This window comes from Emys orbicularis, chromosome 1, assembly GCF_028017835.1.
Source record: "Emys orbicularis isolate rEmyOrb1 chromosome 1, rEmyOrb1.hap1, whole genome shotgun sequence".
NCBI classification, from domain to species: domain Eukaryota; kingdom Metazoa; phylum Chordata; order Testudines; family Emydidae; genus Emys; species Emys orbicularis.
This window is the reverse complement of record NC_088683.1, coordinates 53,655,082-53,677,550: the sequence shown is the minus strand read 5'-3', so window position 1 is coordinate 53,677,550 and position 22,469 is coordinate 53,655,082. Positions and strand designations below refer to the sequence as shown.

Here is a 22,469-nt window from a genome sequence, read left to right as displayed (position 1 = left end):
AGCTACTGTCCTGATTAAACACCACACACACACAAACAAAAACACATAGAACTGCGGACTGGTGCCTGTCTCGAAAGATGGCAGTAGCTTAAACTGAGCGTGCCCGTTAAGCGGAATACCCATTTTTAAACAATTGTGTGGTTTTCTCTACCCCTCTCCTCCCTCCGATGCTGAGGCTAGTGGGAAGAGGAGTCTCCCGACGGGGCTGTTTTACTAAGATGCTATTCAATCCTCACAGACTCTTTGCAGAGGTGATCAGGCTATAGGGAGACTTATGCTTTCCAACTGTGTTTTGTTTATAACCTCCCCCCCCACACACACACATTTTCAATCATTGCAGCTATTCATTGCACTGGGGGGAGGGAAGGGGTGTGATAACAGGGATCCATTCCCTCCCTCCCCACCTGACACATGAACCAGCAGCGTCCGCTTGCAAACTCCTCGGACAGCGGCAGAATTACAGGCATGCCCCCACCCGGGAGGTTTGGGGAGGGGTTACATTCTTATCGCCACCTGGACCAGCCCCACCACGGCAGGGCACCAGAGCCAGCGGCCCCACTCACCCACGCCGTATTTCTCGTGCTCTGTAGGGATCCACATGCTCACAGCGTGGTTTTGTCCCTCTCCGAACAATGAGAGCAGCGGCGGCCAGCGAGCCCCTCTGCCCAGCGCCGCCGCTGCCGCTGCTCGGCGGGGCTCAGACACGCTCCTCGGGAGCCAGCGGAGAAGTCATTGTTGTGATTGACTCAGCCCCGCTCCCCCGCCGGCCACTCACAGCGGCCGCCCGCCTCCCCTGCCCCGCTGCATGCCGGGAAACGTAGTTTCCCCGCGGAGTACAGCGGCGGGGGGCGGGGCCCAACCAAGGCCCTACCCCCTTCTGGAGTCCGCTTCCTTAGAGCGGAGAGACTGCGAGTCCCGATGAGCTCCGCGTTCTGAAGGCGGGGCCGGAGCCCTCAAGGCTCTTTCCTATTGGTTCAGGCGCCGTTCCAATGCACTCACGTCATGCCAGGGTCCATCTGCGAACAGTGGCATGGCAGCTTCCTCAGGCGTTGGCGCTGCGGCCGACAGAGGCGGTGAGTGTGGCGCGCTCCAGAGTGTCGGGACGGGACCTCTCCTGTTCAAGCGTCCTGTCCCTTCTAGTGAGTCTAGGTGCTTACATGGAAAGCGTGGGTGGTACTGCAGCATACCCTTGTTGAGGGTCCCTCGGCCAAGTTAGAGCTGAGCACTGTCCCCGAACCTTATCATCATTACTTATTAATACTTCATCACAACACATTACAATGGTGGGCAATCAAAGAATATGAAAACAGCTGCAGTCTATCGCACAACTGGCAATACACTGTTCAGAACGTATGCCAGAGAATGGATGCTTAACTGAAAGGTACAGAAAAAAAAATCGTTTTTAATGCCAAAATAGGTAATGTACATAGAAACCCTGCCAATGTTGACCTCGCTAACCATCTACTGTATATTTAAGAAAACACACCATGAAAGGTAGATGATAATAGAGTGAGAAGTCAGTAAGGTCAGAGCAGGCAGCTTTTAACCCATGCAGTAGAACGTACTATCTTTCAAAGTGGTAGCCGTGTTAGTCTGTATCAGCAAAAACAACGAGGAGTCCTTTTGGCACCTTAGAGACTAACCAATTTATTTGGGCATAAGCTTTTGTGGGCTAAAATCCACTTCATCAGATGCCTGGAGTGGAAAATACAGTAAGGAAGTATAAATACACAGCATATGAAAAGATGGGAGTTGCCTTATCAAGTGGGGGGGGGGGTCAGTGCTAATGAGCCAATTCAGTTAAGGTGGAAGTGGGCTATTCTCAACAGTTGACAAGAAGAGGAATACCAAGGGAGGAAAAACCACTTTTGTAGTGCTAATGAGGCCAATGTAAGCAAGGCGGCCCATTTTAAACAGTTGACAAGAAGGTGTGAGTATCAGCAGGGGGAAATTAGTTTTTGTAGTTACCATCCACTCCCAGTCTTTATTTAGGCCTAACTTGATAGTGTCCAGTTTGCAAATTAATTCCAGTTCTGCAGTTTCTTGTTGGAGTCTGTTTTTGAAGTTTTTTTGTTGAAGAATTGCCACTTTTAAGTCTGTCATTGAGTGTCCACGGAGATAGAAGTGTTCTCCTACTGGTTTTTGAATGTTATAATTCTTGATGTCTGATTTCTGTCCATTTATTCTTTTACGTAGAGACTGTCCGGTTTGGCCAATGTACATTGGTAGTGATATATCACTATCTTTGTGGCTTTTGAACTTACAGGTACCATTGGCAAGCTTATCCTCCACCTATCACAGCACATACATAGCTTGCCTATACACAAAAGCTGTATCACATTATATATACTAGTAATTAAAGCGATGCACTCCGCTTGCCCCCCTACACAAACTCAACCCCTAGTGTGGATGCACTTGTATTGGTTAAAAGGTGCATTATAGCAATATAGTTATTCCTGCATAGGAAGGGGAATAAGCTATACTGCCCCTTTATACTGGTATAACTGCATCCACACTAGGAGTTGTCCCAATATAACTATTTGTGTGGGGGGGAAAACATACCCCTAACCAAAATAGTTATATTGTTACAAAAACTGAATGTAGACCAGGCCTAAGAACCAGACAGCGCTCTGGTAAAAGGAGAGTTAGCCTGAAATCTCTGGTGTGGAAGAGGTCTAAAGCCACTTACCGTACTGCAGAGTAAGTTTGTTCCCACTGGGGTTCGGAGATCTAACCTAGAATTTTTTTCTGTTTATTGTTAGTTCTTTTCTCATGGTGAAGTCAAAGTATCCTAGCTCTTCCACTGAGTTGTTGTTTTGTTTTTAACAATGCTTTGTGTTCAGGACTTTCAGTCTTTCTTCACATCCTCTTAACAGCAGGTGCACTGCAGTTTGTCTCTCTAAACCAGGGGTAGGCAACCTATGGCACGTGTGCCAAAGGCGGCACGCGAGCTGATTTTCAGTGGCACTCACACTGCCCGGGTCCTGGCCACCGGTCAGGTGGGCTCTGCATTTTAATTTAATTTTTAAATGAAGCTTCTTAAACATTTTAAAAACCTTATTTACTTTACATACAACAATAGTTTAGTTATATATTATAGACTTATAGAAAGAGACCTTCTAAAAACATTAAAAGGTATGACTGGCACGCGAAACCTTAAATTAGAGTGAATAAATGAAGACTCGGCACACCACTTCTGAAAGGTTGCCGACCCCTGCTCTAAACACTCATAGGTATCAGTGAAAATGGCTTCTTCTGCCCAGTATAAAAAGCCTGAGAACTATGACAGGATCCAACTGCACCTTTGACCCCTCCTGGTCTCTTTGAGTGTATTCCTATCTCCCCCAAGGTCTCAGGCCTTCAGCCATTACCTTTCTTGGAATGGAATCACACAGTTCTCCCACACTCAGATTGGGTCTAGGGCAGCAGTCACCTGCTATTCACTGTGGTTTCCTCAGCAAGTCTGATTTAGACTCAGATCTTGCCATTCTGTTCCTTCAATCCCAGCTGACTTTTCACCACCTTGAACTCATTCCTGAAACCCTTCCCACATCCTGCCACTACTCTCTTAGCATAATAGCTTGCTGATTTCTTTCAAGAGAAGATTGTCAAGATGAACATAAGAACGGCCATACTGGGTCAGACCAAAGGACCATCTAGTCCAGTATCCTGTCTTCCGACAGTGGCCAATGCCAGGTGCACTTGAGGGAATGAACAGAACAGGTAATCATCAAGTGATCCATCCCCTGTCACCCATTCCCAGCTTCTGACAAATAGAAGCTAGGGACACCCATCCTGGTTAATAGACATTGATGGACCTATCCTCCCAGGAATATATCTAGTTCTTTTTTGAACCCTGTTATAGTCTTGGCCTTCACAAAATCCTCTAGCAAAGAGTTCCAGAGGTTGACTGTACATTGTGTGAAGAAATACTTCCTTTTGTTTGTTTTAAACCTGCTGCCTACTAATTTGGTGACCCCTAGTTCTTGTGTTATAAGGAGGAGTAAATAACACTTCCTTATTTACTTTCTCCACACCAGTCATAATTTTCTAGACCTCAATCATATTCCCCCCTTAGTCGTCTCTTTTCCAAGCAGAAAAGTTCTATCTTCTTAATCTCTCCTCATACAGAAGCCATTCCATACCCCTAATAATTTTTGTAGCCCTTTTCTAAACCTTTTCCAATTCCAATGTATCTTTTTTTGAGATGGGGCGACCACATCTTGAATATTGTGTGCAGATGTGGGCGTACCATGGATTTATGTAGAGGAAATATGATATTTTCTGTCTTCTTATCAATCCCTTTCTTAATGATTCCCAACATTCTGTTTTCAGCAGGGCTTTGGAGCTGAGCCCGGAGCTGGAGCGCAGAGCAGCTCCAGAGCAGTGAAGCTGCAGGTTTTTGCCTGGAGCTGGAGCGGAGCCGGAGCACAACTCCAAAGCCCTGGTTTTTAGAGAACTATCCACAATGACGCCAAGATCTCTTTCTTGAGAGGTAACAGCTAATTTAGAACACATTGTTTTATATGTGTAGTTGGGATTATGTTTTTCAATGTGCAATATGTTGGATTTATCAACACTGAATTTCATCTGCCATTTTCTTGCCCAGTCACCTAGTTTTGAGAGATCCTTTTGTAGCTCTTCGCAGTCGGCCTGGGACTTAACTATCTTGAGTAGTTTTGTATCATCTGCAAATTTTGCCACCTCACTGTTTACATCTTTTTCCAGATCATTTATGAACATGTTGAATAGGACGGCCCAGACCCATGGGGGACACCACTATTTACCTCTCTCCATTCTGAAAACGGACCATTTATTCCTTCCCTTTGTTTCCTATCTTTTAATCAGTTACCAATTCCTGAGAGGACCTTCATGACAGCTTTTGACATGACCTTCCCCCTCCCTTCGACTCTCCTTCCTTCTTGCTTTTTCTCCTTCCCATCCCAACTCTGTCCTCCTCCACGGTCACAGATGCAAACATTTCCAATCTTTTCTCCTGTTCTAACCCCTCTACTTTGCCCAGTAACCCCATCTCATCTCCTGATCTCCTTTGAACCCATTCTCATTCCCTCCCTTACTCTTCTCATTACCCTCTCACTCTCCTCTGGCACTTCCTCTCACAATACAAACATGCTTTAGTATCACCCATCTTTAAAGAACCCACCTTTGACCCCATTTGCCTCTTCAGCTACCACTCCATTTCCCTTTCATTTCTAAACTCATTGAACATGCTGTTTATAATTGCTGTCTGGAGCTTCTCTACTCCACTTCCATCCTGCAACATCGCCAATCTGACTTCTACCCCTTGCTCTCAACTAAGAACTCAACATTCACATTGAAGTCACTAATGACCTCCTCTTAGCCAAATCTGAGAATCAGTCAGAGGCTGGGCACTCCAGAAGGAAGCTCTGAGGACTTGAGGGTTGGCGTGTACCTATAGTTATCTTGTAAAGAGAGAGGAGGGCCTGCAGAAGCATAGAAGCAACTGTTTGTGTTGCCAAAGGCTGGTGGATTTGGGGAATTGCCCCCCAGTAGGGACAGACAAGACTTCCTCATGCTAAGGGCAGGTGGTAGTGAGGTGTCTCAGAACCCTGGGTACTCCCAAGAAGCATCACACCATGATTCCTACAAAAGACTTGACTCTACTGCCACTGCTTATCATGCTGACCTATATTGTCTCATGTTTCCATGTATTCCCCTGTCAGTCTATCTATATCTGCCTCTTGTCTGTAGTCTTGTACTTAGCCTATGCCCCAAGGAGCTTACAGTCTATCCTTTTTTCTTCAGTGTTTGTGATCATGCTAATCATGACTCTAGTATAGTGGAGTCCTGAGCCAGGATTAGGGCTCGTAGGTGCTATGATAACACAAATAATAATACACTGAGATTGGTAACTGGTAACCAAACTGCCTTCTTAAAGCAAACTATGTATGTAGAACCAATTGACTTGAGAAAACAGATCTTACAAAGAATAAACTAAACTGTCCATGTGCTTGCCTTTCCTAAGGCTTACCATTCACCTGGATCCGGTGAAAGATCCAACTTGTTCAGGCTCCTCTGCAGACTGTCAACCTGTCCCCCTGACAGTTGACCTCTCCCTTCTCTCCTGAGAAGGGCTTTTTATCTGTTTAATGTTCTTTTGATCTCTTCATTCCAAGCATTGGCAGAACAGCTGTGTTACTTTGTTGGAGACAGGATATAGGATGCTCAAAGCTAATAGCTTCCCACACTTTCTTTCAAGTGCGTGCCTGAATGTTCTTATCTAGGATCACTGTGTTACGTTCCTGCTTGTTCTTCTAATAACCCCCTTTTTCTTTATTCTTTTCCCACAAATCCTTTCACTCTTCTTATCCCAATCTCTTACCTTCCCTGATGCCCTTTATTCTTTCCTCTCTCTCTCTCTCTCTCTCTCTCTCTCTCTCTCTCTCTCTCTCTCTCTCTCTCTCTCTCTCTCTCTCTCTCTCTCTCTCTCTCTCCCCTCCCCCAATACTTTCCTTTTATGCCTCTTTTAAAACTGCTACACTCTCTCCTCCCTCAGTTGTCCCACCTGGGTTCAGCATTTCCTCTCTATTCCCTCCCTTCACACACACTTTCTGCCATTCCTGCTTTGCTCTTCCTCCTTCGCGCCCCCCTCCCCAATTTCTGCAACCTCCAGTTCCTATGTATCTCCCCACCATGGGCTGTGCATGACTCCTGCATTTGGGGAGGCTGGGTGCGAGCGCCAGAAGCTCCCTAGAAGTGACAAAGGGGGCGAGGTGGGCTCAGGTGCAGGCAGAGCAGGACTGGGGGGCAGACCGGTAATAGGGGTTAGTGGCACAGAATGGGGTGGGTTGGGTGGGACAGAAACATCTATGCACTGGTCAGGGTGAGTGGGGACAACCTGGGGAGTAGGATTGGATGGGCAGTGGCTGAAACTAGGGGAAACTGCTACAGGTTTCTCCACTTCTCCTCTTCTCTTTAGAAACTTCTAGCCCCCACTCCTGGGCTACACACTGTAGGCCCACTCTGACAACCCCTTCCTCCTCCCAGCAACCGTCATGCCTTTCTGGCTGACAGTCTCACCTCACTTCCCCAAGGGTATGTCTACACTACGAAATTAGGTCGATTTAATAGAAGTTGATTTTTTAGAAATCGATTTGATACAGTCGATTGTGTGTCCCCCCACTAAGTGCATTAAGTCGGTGGTATACGTCCACAGTACCGAGGCTAGCGTCGACTTTCAGAGCGTTGCACTGTGGTAGCTATCCCACAGTTCCCGCAGTCTCCGCTGCCCATTGGAATTCTGGATTGAGCTTCCAATGGCTGATGGGGCAAAAACATTGTCGCAGGTGGTTCTGGGTACATGTCATCAGGCCCCCCTCCCTCCCTCCGTGAAAGCAATGGCAAAAATCGTTTCTCACCTTTTTTCCTGGGTTACCCGTGCAGACGACATACCACGGCAAGCATGAAGCCCGCTCAGCTCACTGTCACCGTATGTCTCCTGGGTGCTGCTGGCAGACACGGTACTGCAGTGCTACACAGCAGCATCCCCTGGCCTTGCCTAGCGGACGGCAGTCGGTGCAATACGACTGCTAACCGTCGTCGTCATCCCCCCGTGGGTGCTCCTGGCCAACCTCAGTTAGGTTGGTCGGGGGCACCTGGGCAGACATGGGAATGACTCCAGGTCATTCTCTTCTTTAAGTTTCATCTAATGGAGTTTCAGTCCTGCCTGGAATATCATGCCATCTGGAGGCTTCTGCCTCAAGCTACTCTCCCAGTCAGCAGCACCGCGCGGTCGCACCTACCCCAGCCTACTCCTTGCTCCCATGGTTCATGAAGCCTGGACGGTAGTAAGAAGCAGTTCAACTATAGGCTGAGCAAGTGCATAATGGTGGTAGAATGTGCCTTTGGATGTTTAAAAGCTCGCTGCCGCAGTTTACTGACTCGGTTAGACGTCAGCGAAACCAATATTCCCATCATTATTACTGCTTGCTGTGTGCTCCACAATATCTGTGAGAATAAGGGGGAGACGTTTATGGTGGGGTGGGAGGTTGAGGCAAATCGCCTGGCCGCTGATTACGCGCAGCCAGACACCAGGGCGGTTAGAAGAGCACAGCAAGGCACGCTGTGCATCAGAGAAGCTTTGAAAACCAGTTTCATGACTGGCCAGGCTACGGTCTGAAAGTTCTGTTTGTTTCTCCTTGATGAAAACCCGCCCCCTTGGTTCACTCTACTTCCCTGTAAGCCAACCACCCTCCCCTCCTCCCTTTGATCTCCGCTTGCAGAGGCAATAAAGCGGAGATCAAATAAACAACAATAAATCAAATTGTTGTTTCAAATTCATGCATTCTTTATTAATTTGTCACACAAATGGGGGGATAACTGCCAAGGTAGCCCTGGAGGGGAGGGGGAGGAGGGAAGCACAGGGGTGGGGTAGTTGTAGGAGCACCCCCTAGAATGGCATGCAGCTCATCATAGAAGCGGCACGTCTGGGGCTCTGACCCGGAGCAGCCGTTTGCCTCTCTGGTTCTTTGGTAGGCTTGCCTGAGCTCCTTAAGTTTCACGTGGCACTGCTGCGCGTCCCTGTTATAAGCTCTGTCCTTCATGTCCTTGGAGATTTTTTCAAATATTCTGGCATTTTGTCTTTTGGAACAGAGTTCGGATAGCACGGATTTGTCTCCCCATACAGCAATCAGATGCAGAACCTCCCGTTCGGTCCATGCTGGAGCTCATTCAAAAGTTCCCGGGGCTTCTCCTGTCTACCTGGCCAGTGCATCTGAGTTGAGAGTGCTGTCCAGAGCGGTCACAATGGAGCACTCTGGGATAGCTCCCGGATGCCAATACCGTCGAATTGCATCCACACTACCCAAATTCGACCCAGCAGGGTCGATTTCAGCGCTAATCCCCTCGTCGGGGAGGAGTACAGAAATCGATTTTAAGAGCCCTTTAAGTCGACAAAAATGTCTTCGTTGTGTGGACGGGTGCAGGGTTAAATCGATCTAACGCTGCTAAATTCGACCTAAACTCATAGTGTAGACCAGGGCCAAGTCTCCCAACCCCTGTCAGCTTGTATCCTTCCAACCTGCTGCAGAGGGGTGCAAGGAGTGCTCCTTCCTCTTCCAGTGTGCGCAATGTGTGTGGGCGTAAGAAATAGTGACTTTTTTTCTCACTGGTGAGAAATTCACACAGGGAGCTGCATAAAGCATTGCATCTATCATGATGGGTCTTTGCCTTGGGCACACAACGGTCACTTCTTTGTAAGGTCAATGGAACTCTGATGAATAACACCTGTTAGAAGGTGGAACATCCAGAGGACCCTAGCCCATTGCCCTGTGCATTTGAATGCTGATGGATTTTAAATTGCTGTACCCAAGGTACCCCAAATGTCCTGTTAAAGTCCTGTAACATCATAATTTACCCAGACTCCCGGTGAACACTCCAAATGCTCTTAGTTGTTTAAACCTCATTACTGATGCCATGTGGGATTCTAAGTAGAGCTCTGCACGGGACTATTTTTTTCAATCTCACTCTTGTCCTGCCCCACAATATCCACTCCCATCTGCTCCTGCATTGTTTCTTGCAATATTATCCCACTCCCACCAGCAAAAACCTTAGATCCCCACAAATCCCACAAGAGAGACAGATTGCGCCATGCTACAAAAAAATATAAACCAACTTTTTTTGGTTTTTTATATTTATATATATATATATATATATATATATATATATATATATATATATATATATATATATATAAAAATAAAAGTGGAATTGAAACACAATTTTACCACTAAAAGAATAAAACAAATCTTGCTTAAACCATGTGAAAAAAACTTTAACTCCTGTTATAATAGACATCAAATCTTTCTATCCTTGCTTAAATTTAAGTATTAAAATCTTTATTTAAAAAAAAAAAAGAATTTCAGCAATGTAAAGCAAGTTTTGTGACAGACTGATGAAAGACTTCGTGTTTTCCTGCAAATTACTGCAGCCTGTTTTTTTTTCCCCACCCAATCCCGCCCTCCACAAAGTACATTTATCTGCTCCAGCTATTATGGCAGTGGGACCTGCAGAACCTGCAGGGCTCTAATCCTAAGCATCCAAAATACTGTTGATTCTCTGGGAACTTCTCTTGTTTCTGTGCCTACATCTCATTCAGTTTGAAGCGTTTCCAAACTTGTACCTTTCTCAGCCTCCTTCCTGAGAAGGGAAACAGACCACTGCCCTCCTACCTATAGCCTTTGTCAGAACCTTTCGGGATACTGGTTTGGTACAGTGGTATAGGTTAACAATTATAAGCAGCAACATTTAGTGATTGCTGCTGAAATAAATTTACTAATTAACTTAAATCAGTGGTTCTCAAACTTTTGTACTGGTGACCCCTTTCACACAGCAAGCCTCTGAATGTGGCCTCCCCCCGTTATAGATTAAAAACACTTTTTTATATATTTAACACCATATAAATGCTGGATGCAAAGCGGGGTTTGGGGTGCAGGCTGGCAGCTCGTGACCTCCCATATAATAACCTCATGACCCCCCTGAGGGGTCCCGACCCCCAGTTTGAGAACCCCTGACTTAAATACAGTAGGCTGTATTTTATTAAAGTAATATAATTACAAAAACAGACCTTTAAAAATATTGCACTTTCTTTATATTAAACTAGTTCATATATTTTAAAAAAGCCTTTTAAAATTATTTATAGGAATCTAGTAACATTTTCTTAAGTTATTACCTGCTGAACACATTGACCTTTATAGAGGACTGAAAACAGGTTTAATACAGTGGAAACTGATTGGTTTAACAAATCCCTTTTCTATGTGGAGTTGTGTCAAAATACCAGCAGCATTCTCTTAAATAAATGTTTGTTACAGTAACAGAATTTTAGTGCAACAAGGCTAGTTTACATTCTTCCACAATGTGTTTTCTGTATAACTGAGTGACAGGAGAACATCATGAGACTAAATATTTCAATATAATGGATTATTTTACTTTGTGAAACAAGTCTGTATTGTCTATGATCCCACCATAATTCTACAGATAATTGTATAGCATGAATGTGTGTTGTATCTGCTCTGATGACATGCCTGTATAAAACAATGGGTGATCTCCTCGAGCCTTAGCGTGTATGCATATCTCCCATTAATGTTAGGCATAGACTGTTATGTTCTGTGAAAAAGCCAATTGAGGCCAAACAGTTTGAAAGCTCTGGGAATTTGAAGTTATAACCATAGCTTAAAAAATAAACTGTAAGTCAACTATCCTTCTAAATATAATATCTTAAATATCTATTAATGGACATGCAGTTACACTTAATTTCAGCAGTCTGGGGCATTCTTATTTACTTATTAGTGATTCAGTTGCTTCAGGTCTTCACTTCACTTCTGTTACCTACCATACAGTTGTTTCTGAGCAACAAGGAGAGCAGGGTTGCTAGGTGTCTGGTTTTTGACCAGAACACCTGGTTGAAAAGGGATCCTGGCGACTACGGTCAGCACTGCTGACCGGGCCGTTAAAAGTCCAGTTGGCGGCGCAGCAGGGCTGGCAGGCTCCTTGCCCAGCTCCACACAGCTCCCAGGAAGCGGCCGGCATGTCTTACTCCTACGTGAAGGGGCGGCCAGGGATGCTCCGCATGCTGCCCCCCCCGCCCACAGGTGCCACCCTGGAAACCGCGGCCAATGGGAGCTGTGGGGGCGACACCTGTGGGCGGGGGCAGCATGCGGAGCATCCCTGGCCGTGCCTCTGCCTAGGAGATTGAGGGACATGTCGCTGTTTCCCAGGAGCCACCTGAGTCAGCACTGCCTGGAGCCCACACCCTGAACCACCTCCTGCACCCCAACCCCTGCCTCCGTTCGGAACCCCCTCCCACATCCAAACTCGCTCCTGGAGTCCGCACCTTCTCCCGCACGCTTGCCCCAGCCCCATCCTGCACTCCAAAGCACTCATCCCTGGCCCCACCCCAGAGCCCGCACCCCCTCCTGCACCCCAACCCCTTGCCCCAGCCCAGTGAAAATGAGTGAGTGAGGGTGTGGGAGAGCGAGTGATGGAGGAAGAGGGGGTGGATTAAGCAGGGATGGGGCCTCAGAGAAGGGGCAGGGCGGAGACCTCTGGGAAGGTGTGGGGCGGGGCAAGAGTGTTCGGTTTTCTGCAATTAAAAAGTTGGCAACCCTAAAGGAGAGAGAATCTGTCCTGGATATTTTTCAAATTACAGGCTGCTGATTCATGTGTGATCTAAGTGCACTAAACTGAATCAGTAATAGCTAACAATATGTATTCTTCCTAACTTTTAGTAGAATTCTCTCTCATTACTTACATAAATGCACAGGCCTAAAGTTGTTAATTATCCAAAAAAACTCTTTTTAAAAAGTAATTTTTTTTTTAAATCTAGAAAATGTTTTTTTGGGGAGGGGTCTTTTTAAAGATTGTGTGTGGGTTTTTTTTACATGTAATATAGGAACTTTTTTATGTTGGATCCACAAAACACACTTTCAACCTTACTCCTTATTTAATGGGTTTTTTTGTTTGGGAATTTCCCAGTTTTTTGAGTGAACACCGAAAACGTAAATTTGGTTGGGATCTAAGGGACCCATATATAAATGATGATATATGTTATGAGATCTATTAAAAATGAGTTTTTCTCCTTCTGCAAGTCTATATGATGTGGAAGTGAGAGGGAAGTTATACCTGGTTGGGACTGGTATACAGTGGGGAGAGAGGGGACAAGGACTTTTATCTCATGGAAAACATTAAATGCTTAAAACCTTAGATCTGGGAAGATTAAAATACTGCATTCTACTACTTTAAGGCAGGCATGCCTCTGTTGGGAGCTGGTCTTGTACTTCTGCACAGTATCCCTTTGAAGTCAGTGGAGCTCATATGTGAGTAAGGGTCCATGTTTATGGGGTGTGTTTTTCTTTTGTTTCTGGGGGGGGGGAAGGGGGGAGAAAGGATTAGCACCTCAAGGAATAATATGTTCATTCATTATAACCAATTGAGAGTGAAATATACACTATCCCCAGTAACAATGATTACAGTTATAATAGTTTGAATTAGTCAATAGTTTGAGTAGTAATACTGTGCTACATAATTTGTAATAACAGAAGCTCCGGTTTTTCTGCATGGTAACACAAAGCATCAGTTCTTGAAAGGTACAAAACTTCTAAAAGATTTTGTCTGCAATAACAGTAGGAACATAGACCTATACAAAGTGCTACATAAGAATGTACAAAGCCTTCTGCCAGTAATGCACTCAGCCAGTTATGCGATACTGTATCATGCAGGGAAACTTTCCTGACCCAGCTTGTGATCACTTTATACCCTGAAGTATAAAGAAAAACACCTGTACTATAGAATCGCAACAATCCTCACCCCTGTTAATTCATATACAAAATAAAAGTGATCTCGCACTACATTTTATCAATAGGACAGGGCTATAATGAGGTCTCACATTAATACTTCATTGCTGTTACAAAATCTGCTACAGTTATGAAAGCTAAAGTATACTAGTGAAGTAAATGAATGAACTACACTCTGCATTATGCTTGGGTATTTTTAATTGGCTTTGTTCACTAGAATGGGCTGTAGCTCATTAGTATGAAACAGTGATGCTCATCTTTAAATGTTAGAGCGAGAGGAGGTACAGTAGTTGGAGATCATGCCTGATCACGGATACTGGAGTATAGTTTCCTAATCTATAATTCTTCTTTGAGTGCTTGTGTAACCCACACACCTTCTGGGTGTGGTATTCTATCCCATCTCGTGGGCACTGAGACCACTTAAAGAGAGAGATAAAATGAGTCTGCTCTACAGCCTTAACTAACAGCCAGTTGGCTTTTAGCTCATGCGGTAGAGGCTTATGCACTAAGTTCCAAAGGTCCCCGGTTCAATCCTGCCTGCTGATGACCGGGGTCTGTTGGCATTACACTTACATATGTCAATTCCATTCTAGGTGGGCATACACCCACATGTGTGGTCACTGGAGATTTTTGCCTTAGCGGTACTCATAGGGTTGGTACCTCTGGAGTGCCATGCTCATGACACGGTATATCAGGCGCCAGCGGCCCTATGCCCTCTCCGTTCCTTTTTACCGTCCATGGTGGTTAGTCAGAGCATCTTCCTTTGGTAAGCAAGAGCTAGTGGTTTTTTTTCTCTTATGAACTTCATGCCTTGGGCCTTTGTACATAGTTTGTATACAATAGTGATTAAGTAGTTGTTAAATAGCAGTTAAATATTTGTTAGTTAGTAGTTAGGCTCCCAGCGTGGACTTTGCCCTGGGGGGGCATGCCCCAGTCTCCCAGGTTTAAGCCCTGCTCAGACTGCAACAGGCTATGCCTGTGAGTGACCCCCATAGCAGATGTCTTAAGTGCTTGGGGGAGTCGCACGTTAAGGATCAGTGCCAGATTTGTAAGACCTTTCGGCCCCACACCGAGAAGGAGCGGGATATCTGCCTCAGGGTCTCCTAATGGAGTCTGCCCTCCTCCTGGCTTCCGAGCCGTCCAGACAGTTCTCACCGAGTGCTTCGGTCTCTGTGTGCAGTGCGCCACTGGCACTTGGCTCCTCCTGGCATTGTTTGACGTCGTCGGTGCTGAAGAAGAAAGCTAAGAAGCGCTCCCTGTCACCAAGCAACATGGCCCAAGGGTCATCGACTAAAGGACCCAGGCCTGGCTGCCAGGTTACTCTGGAGGCACGTAATCGTGCCTCCCCGGTTGGGGCCCCCAGCCCTCTTAAAGGTATGCCACTGACTCCTGGGAGCAGTATGGGACCCACACCCCTGCCTGCATCATCATCCTCCCAGACTCCCCAGGCACCGAGAGAGCACAGTTCTCCACCAGCTCTGTTGATGACTCCGGTGACGGAGAACTTGGCTATGGCTCCCCAAGAGGGAAAGCCAGCCTCTAAGACCCCTCAAGGGGCAGGGGAACACTGCCGGTCGCCTGACAGGAGGCGACAATCCTCTCTGCCGCGTCGAGGGTCCAAGGACAAGTCCAAGACGCGTCATCGGTCGCCCAGACCAAGTCAAGATTCCTTCGGCATTACTCACCGGTACGGGGTCGGCACTCCCCACACTACTCCTGGCACCACTCATCCTCTCGTCAGTCATCCTCCAGACATCAGTCCCGATCGACGGCTCAGTGGGAGCGTTCCCCATCTCAGCACCGGTACTGCTCTCCCCAGTACCGACACCAGTCTCCCACATCTGGTCAGTGGTCACCGATAGCCACGAGCAGCAAACAGACGCAGTCATCAATGGCCCCTTCCCAGTCACCAGAAGGTGATTCCTCCAGCACAGAGGGCCAGTTGAGCCCACCGCCCAGGTCCCATCGGCGAGATTGGGTGCCAGAACCTGCACTGTCATCTGCGGCACTGCAGTGGCATCACAGCCAGCGCAGTGGCCTTATTGGAGCATGTAGGACGTACCATGACGATGCCCCCTTCTTAGCATGATCAGATATCCTCGATTGCTGTGTCAGAGCATCGACCGGTGGCACTGGGCTCGGTGCTGGAGGCCTGTTCGGAGACCAGAGTGGAGGAACTTGTGCCCACCCTGAAGCCTCCATCCCTGGTGGCAGTTGATGCCCCGGGACCTCCCCCAGCAGTTCAATCTTCCTCCTCGTCCCCGAACGAAGCAATCGTGGGACCTTCGAGGGCCCCATGGATGACTTCAGGGAGCATCAAGCCCTACTTCGGCATGTGGCCGAGAACTTGGGGCTGGAGGTGCAGGAGATGGCGGAGCAAGAGGACACCCTTTTCAATGGCGTCTATGCCCACCCAGGTCGCCCTGCCTGTGCATAAAGGGGTTCTCAAGATAGCCTAGGCCCTGTGGCAAACCCCCCTCCTCCATTCCTCCCACCTCGAAATGGGCCTAGAAAAAGTATTTCATTCTGGCCAAGGCTTTTGAATACCTTTATACCCACTCATCCCCAGGCTCGCTGGGTGTGTCTGCAGCCAACGAGAAGGACAAACAGGGTCACACCTCCTTGACTCCCAAGAAGAAAGACGCCAAAAGGCTCGATCTATTTGAGAGAGAGATTTATTCTTCCGCCAGCTTACAATTTTGGGTGGCGAACTATCAGGCCTTGTTGGGCAGATATAACTTGAACCTCTGGGATGGTCTTAAAAAGTTCCAGGAGTCCCTCCTGCAGGGTCTATCCCAAGAGTTCGGCAGCCTGGTGGAGGAGGGTACTGCAGCAGCCAGATGCTGCCTGCAGATGGCCTGGGATGCGGTGGACTCGATGGCTCGGGTGGTCGCAGCGGCAGTTGTGATGCCGTGCAGCGCCTGGCTCCAAATGGTGGGCCTCTCCCAGGAAATGCAGAGTCCATTCAAAACCTCCCTTTCTACGGGGTTGGTCTTTTCTCTGAGCAGATGGACGCCATGCTACATGGGTTGAAGCACACTAGAACCACCCTTCGCTGGTTGGTCATGCACATGCCACAATCTGCTAGAAAGCCCTTCCGGCCGCCCTCGCCACCAAGACCCTGGCAACCTTTCAGGGCTCTGCAAGAAGAAGGGACACGAGTTTTAGTCATTGACGCCCTTCTTCCTCCCACTCACTTGTGCAACCTGGGCCCGCCAAACATCTAGGGGGCCAAAAGCGCTGATTTTGAGGGTGTGCCCGAGAGCGATGCCCCAGTTAGCCACCCGGATCCTTCCCGCCTTTTCCTCAACCACCTCTCTCCCTACTGCTCGGTCAGGTCACGGGTTACATTGGACTGCTGGGTTCTGGACATAATAGTTCGGGGCTATATCCTGCAATTTTTGGCTGCCCCTCCCTCCCACTCCCCCACCCCCCATCTCCCTGTCCCTCTTCAGGGACCCTTCTCAGGAGCAACTCCTCGTTCAGGAGGTCAAAAAGCTCCTGGACTTGGGGGCAGTGGAGGAGGTTCCTCGGGACATGGAAGGGAGAGGATTCTACTCCCACTACTTCCTAATCCCAAAGGTCAAAGGGGGCCTCAACAAGTCTCTCAAGAAGTTGACGTTTTGTATAGTCTCCCTGACCTCCATCATCCCTTCCTTGGATCCGGGAGATTGGTATGCCACTCTCGACTCAAAGGACGCTTACTTTCACGTCTCCATATTCCCGGGACCCAGGAGTTTCCTGCTTTTCATAGTGACCGGGCACCACTTCAGTTCCTGGCGCTGCCCTTTAGCCTGTCCTCGGCTCCCAGGGTGTTTACGGAATGCATGGCGGCGGTGGCGGCTTACCTGAGACATCGAGGGGTCAGGATCTTCCCATATCTCAACGACAGGCTCATCAAGGGCATGTCCCCAGGGCAGGTGCAAAGGAGCCTCGATCTGGTGCGTTTCACCTGCAGCGACCTGGGCCTGCTTATAAATACAGAAAAGTCCACGCTAATGCCAGTCCAACACATAGAGTTTATCTGAGTGGTTCTCGACTTCTCGCAGGCCAGGGCCTTCCTTCCAGAAGCGCATTTTCGGGCCATGTCGGACCTGATCTCCCACATAAATAGCCACCCACTTACCATGGCACACATGTGCCTTCAACTGATGAGCCACATGCACGTATATGGTCAGTCATGCTCGACTTCATCTGTGGCCTCTGCAAATGTGTCTGGCCTCGGTCTATATCCCCAGCAGGCACGCCCTGGACCGAGTGGTCACGGTGCCGAGCCACGTCCTCTCGTTGCTGGCCTGGTGGCTGGATTCCAAGTCGGTGCTGCAAGGAGTTCCCTTCACGTCCCCATCCCCATCGCTTACCATGGTCTCGGATGCATTGGGTCTGGGCTGAGGAGCCCACTTCGGTGAGCTCTGTACTCAGGGCCAGTGGTTTCAACATGACTTAGCCCTTCGTATCAGTGTCAGGGAGCTCAGAGCGGTTTACCTGGCCTGACAGGTGTTTTTGCCCACCTGGAAGGCAAGGTGGTGTAGGTCCTGATGGACAATACCGCCGCGATGTATTCTGTGTGTGTGTGTGTGTGTGTGTGTGTGTGTGTGTGTGTGTGTGTGTGTGTGTGTGTGTGAAAGAGAGAGAGAGAGAGATTGTGTGCGCTGGGGAAGTCTCTGAGAGACCATGCACTGTCTCTTTAAGGTAAAGGCACTCACTCACTGCCCAGAACAGTGTTCAGACCTCATACTCTTGGGGCTGTCCCCTCTCTCCTGCTGGGGTACAGGGGGAGAGGGACACCCTGATATCAACACGCACCCCTCTGCACAGCCAGCAGGAGTGTCCCAGGAGCAGCAGGGGCTCCAAGGCAGAGGGCAGGAGCAACATGGCTGCAAAGCAGCGGGGGAGGGGCACCCTGACTACACACTGCTGGCTGGATGTGAGCGGCGCTGCTAATCAACTGCCCGGCACTTCAGTTACTCCTGGGCAGCCACCCAAGTGCGCAGCTTAGATGGAACGCAGCCTGGCAGCCATTTCAGTGTTCCACCCTCCATTTCAAGGCAGGTCGGTCTTTGCCCACCCCATGACGGCATGGTTCCTGAAAGGTCTGGAGCGACTTTACCCGCATGTCTGGGACTCGGTTACCATGTGGGATCTGAATCTTATGCTGTCAAGGCTCATGGGTCCCCCCTTTGAGCCCTTGGCTTCCTGCTCCCTCCTGCTTCTCTCCTGGAAGGTCTCCTTCTTGGTCGCTATAACTTGGGCCCAGAGGGTGTCTGAGATCAGGGAGCTCACGTTGGAGCTGCCTTATACAGTCTTCTATAAGGACAAGGTCCAGCTGCGTCCGCACCCGGCTTTTCTGATGAAGGTCATCTCCCAGTTTCATACTGGTCAAGACATGTACTTGCCAGTGTTTTGTCTAAAGCCCCATGCGACGGATGAAGAACGCAGGCTGCATATCCTGGATGTCAGACAGACGCTGGCCTTCTGCATAGATTGAACAAAGCCGTTCCGTAAGTCAGCACAGTTCGTTGCTGTCGCAGACAGGATGAAGGGTTGTCCAGTGTCTGCCCAGAGAAACTCATCTTGGATCAGGGCCTGCATCCACTACTGCTGTGAGCTGGCAAAGGTGCCCCCGCTGGCAATTGTGACTGCTCACTCGACTAGGATGCAGGTGTCATCGGCGGCCTTCCTGGTGCAGGTGCCAATCTAAGGAATCTGTCAGGCTGCCACCTGGTCGTCCATCCACACATTCGCATCTCACTACGCGCTTACCCAGCAAGCTCGATATGACGCTGCCTTTGGCAGAGCAATGCTGCAAGACTGTGAACTCTGAGCCCGCCTCCAGGTGTACTGCTTGTGAGAGACCTGGAATGGAATCGACATGAGCAAGCGCTCAAAGAAGGAAAAAAGTTACCTACCTTTTTGTAACTGTTGTTCTTTGAGATGTGTTGCTCATGTCCATTCCCTTACCTGCCCTCTGCCCTCCTGCCCCTCTGTCAGAGTTGTCGGCAAGAAGGAACTGAGAAGGTGTAGGGCCAGCGGTGCCTGATATACCGAGGCATGAGCGTGGCACTCCAGAGGGCGCCACAGCTGTCCATACAGGTACCACTAAGGCCAAAATCTCTGACAACCATGCACGTGGGCGCATGTACACGTAAAATGGAATGGACATGAGCAACACATCTCGAAGAACAATAATTACAAAAAGATAGGTAACCGTTTTTTCCCATGATCACCATTACCTTCACATTTGCCACTCTCTCATCTTTTGATATACTAGTTCCTATTAGTAAAATATTAACAGTACATGTTTTTGTTAGTGGCTCAGAGACCCCAGAACTCTCAGATGGTTGCCATCTGTTCTTAGTGATGTACTGCAACTGAATTTCTTGAGCTGTTTTGTTACCTCACTTTTATTTTCTTTTTGATAACTCAGTGTGGTGTGTTTCATCTTCCTTACCTAAACCATCACTTCCACGGGAATATTCTCCCCCCCCCCCTCCATATTTCCTTTAATCTTTCCAAGATTTCTTTGCTTTTGCAAATTACAATAGGTGATACTTGGCTTTGTTTCCAAAAATGAATTTTAAAAGTACACTGTGTAGAATAAACCTGTGTTGTCTCCTTGCCCGAGTGGCTCATTCCTGGTTTGAAGCAAGCACAGATCCTGTTTAATTCAAAGAATCTTTGAATACAGGTGAGATTTATATTTGTGTGCTATTGTGTTTTCTTCTTACTAATTTTGCCTTTGTTTAAAAGTGGTAATTCTGGAGAGTCAGCCCATTATTTCAAAAAGATGCAATAGTACTTTCCACTTAATTAAGAAACAAGATTGTAGCAATTTAATGTGTTCCATTTCATTCTTAAATTAGCTCCCTTGGTAAACTACCATAAAATTTAAGAAGTAAAAGAAGCTTTATCAGAATCATTGACACTATACTAATTAGCATGTATATTTAATCAGAACATAGCACAGTGTATAGGATTAATTAGGCTCCATAAATTTCCCCTCTACCAGGGTGAAGCTTACAAACCTAGGATCTCATAGAATAATTGATCACCATCTCTTTATAACAGCCTTTAACATACTTGAAGATTGTAACCAGGTTCGTCCTCAGTGTTCTTTTCTCAAGACTAAACATGCCCTTTTTTTTTTTTTTTTTTTTTTTAAAGTTTTCCTCATAGCTCAGGTTTTCTAAGCCTTTGATCACTTTTGTTTCTCTCCTCTGGACTCTCTCCAGTTTGTCCACATCTTTCCTAAAGCGTGGCATGCAGAACTGGACACAGTACTCCAGCTGAGGACTCACCAGTGCCTAGTAGAGCAGGACAGTTACCTTTTGTGTGTTACATACAACACTTATGTTAATACACCCCAGAATGATATTAGCCTTTTTTGCAAATGTATCCCATTGCTGACTCTTATTCAGTTAGTGATCCTCTATAACCCCCAGATCCTTTTCTGTGGTACTGCTGCCTAGCCAGTTATTCCCCATTTCGTAGTTGTGTATTCAATTTTTTCCTTCCTAAGTGAAGTATTTGCACTTGTCTTTACTGAATGTTACCTTATTGATTTCAGACAAATTGGAGAATTCATCAAAATTCTTCTGAATTCTAATCCTGTCGTCTAAAGTGCTTGCAACCCCTTCCAGCTTGGAGTCATCTGAACATTTTATAAGCATACTCTCTGCTCCATTATCCAAGTCATTAATGAAAATATTGGATAGTACTGGATCGAGGACTGACCCCCGCAGGACCCCACTAGATATGCCATCCTAGTTTGATAGCAAACATTGATAACTACTCAGTACAGTCCTTCAGTCAGTTGTGCACCCATCTTATAGTAATTTCATCTAGACCACATTTCCCTCGTTTTGCTTATCAGAATGTCATGTCACGAGCCTTAATAAAATCAAGATGTGTCACATCTGCAGCTCCTTCCCTTCTTCCCCCCCTCCCCATGCCTGTAACCCTGTGAAAGAAGGAAATTAGGTTGGTGTAGCATGATTTGTTCTTGACAAATCTATCTCAGCTGTTATTTATTACCCTATTATCCTGTGGGTGCTTACAGACTGATTGTTTAATAATTTATTCCACTATTTTTCCGGGTACCAAAGTTAGGCTGACTGGTCTATAATTCTTCGGGTTCTCTTTGTTCCCCTATTTAAAGATAGGTACAACGTCTGCTCTTCTCCAGTTCTCTGGAACCTTACCTGTCCTCCATGAGTTCTCAAAGATAACTGCTAATGGTTTACAGATTGCTTTAGCTAGTTCCTTCAGTATCCTAGAGTTCATTTCCTCAGGCCTGCAGACGTAAATACATCTAACCTATCTAAATAGTCTTTAACATGTTCTTTCCCTATTTTGTCTTCTTCCTTTTTCTTGTTGTTAATATTAATTTTTTTAATCATCTGGTCACCATTAACTTTATTAGTGAAGACTGAAGCAAAATAGTACTCCTGGGGGAATTCTGCACCAAAAAATTAAAAATTCTGCTTATTTTATTTGTCAAAATAACTCTATAATCACGCCAGTTTCAGTTATTTGGTAATTTATTTCAAAATACCTGTCAGCAACTATGTCTGTAACAATACAGACACAAAAATATTCCCTCAGGAGTAGAGAGTTAAAGTAACCCCTGTTTCTTTGCCCCCTCCCGCTCAGAGCCCAGCGCGGGGGTGGGGGGGCGGGGGCCAGATACCTGCACCCCCAGAGCCCAGCTGCAGGGCATCCCCCCAACCCAGACACTCTAGCCCCCAGAGCCCAGCTGCGGGCCTCCCTGCCCAGACACTCGCACCCCCTAGTCCCCCAGAGCCCAGCCATGGGGCCTCCCCCAGTCCAGAAACCCACATCCCTTAACCATCAGAACCCAGGGATCCAGAGGGAGAAAAAGCCTGATGCTGGATCCCAGGCTCCTTCCTTCAGGGTGTGCAAGGAACTGCAGCTCCCGGAACCCTCCAGCTCCTCCTTCTCCTCCCCCTCCCACCTCACAGTATCTTCTATTTGCGAGTTGGGCTCTGCTGGGTCCAGCAGCCTCTAGTGGCGGCCAGCAGCTCTGCAGCCCATTTCTGTAGGAGGAAAAAGGAAATTCTGCACGCACAACATTAATTTCTGTGCAAATTCTGCATGCACAATGGCGCAGAATTCCCC

At 47.4% G+C, this 22,469-nt stretch overlaps 1 protein-coding gene across 2 annotated transcripts in view; it reads left to right on the top strand.

Moving 5' to 3' along the window:
- The first annotated feature begins 1,008 nt into the window (after positions 1 to 1,008).
- ZNF277 (zinc finger protein 277) overlaps positions 1,009 to 22,469 on the top strand; it is a 77,475-nt gene continuing 56,014 nt past the window's right edge. Inside the window, exon 1 of one of the 2 annotated variants that reach the window (XM_065416497.1) lies at positions 1,009 to 1,073. In XM_065416497.1, coding sequence (XP_065272569.1) covers positions 1,031 to 1,073 — 43 coding nt within the window. In that variant the 5' untranslated portion in view covers positions 1,009 to 1,030. Of the gene's footprint in view, positions 1,140 to 22,469 lie in introns of both variants that reach the window. The other variant, XM_065416506.1, reaches the window with a different exon arrangement.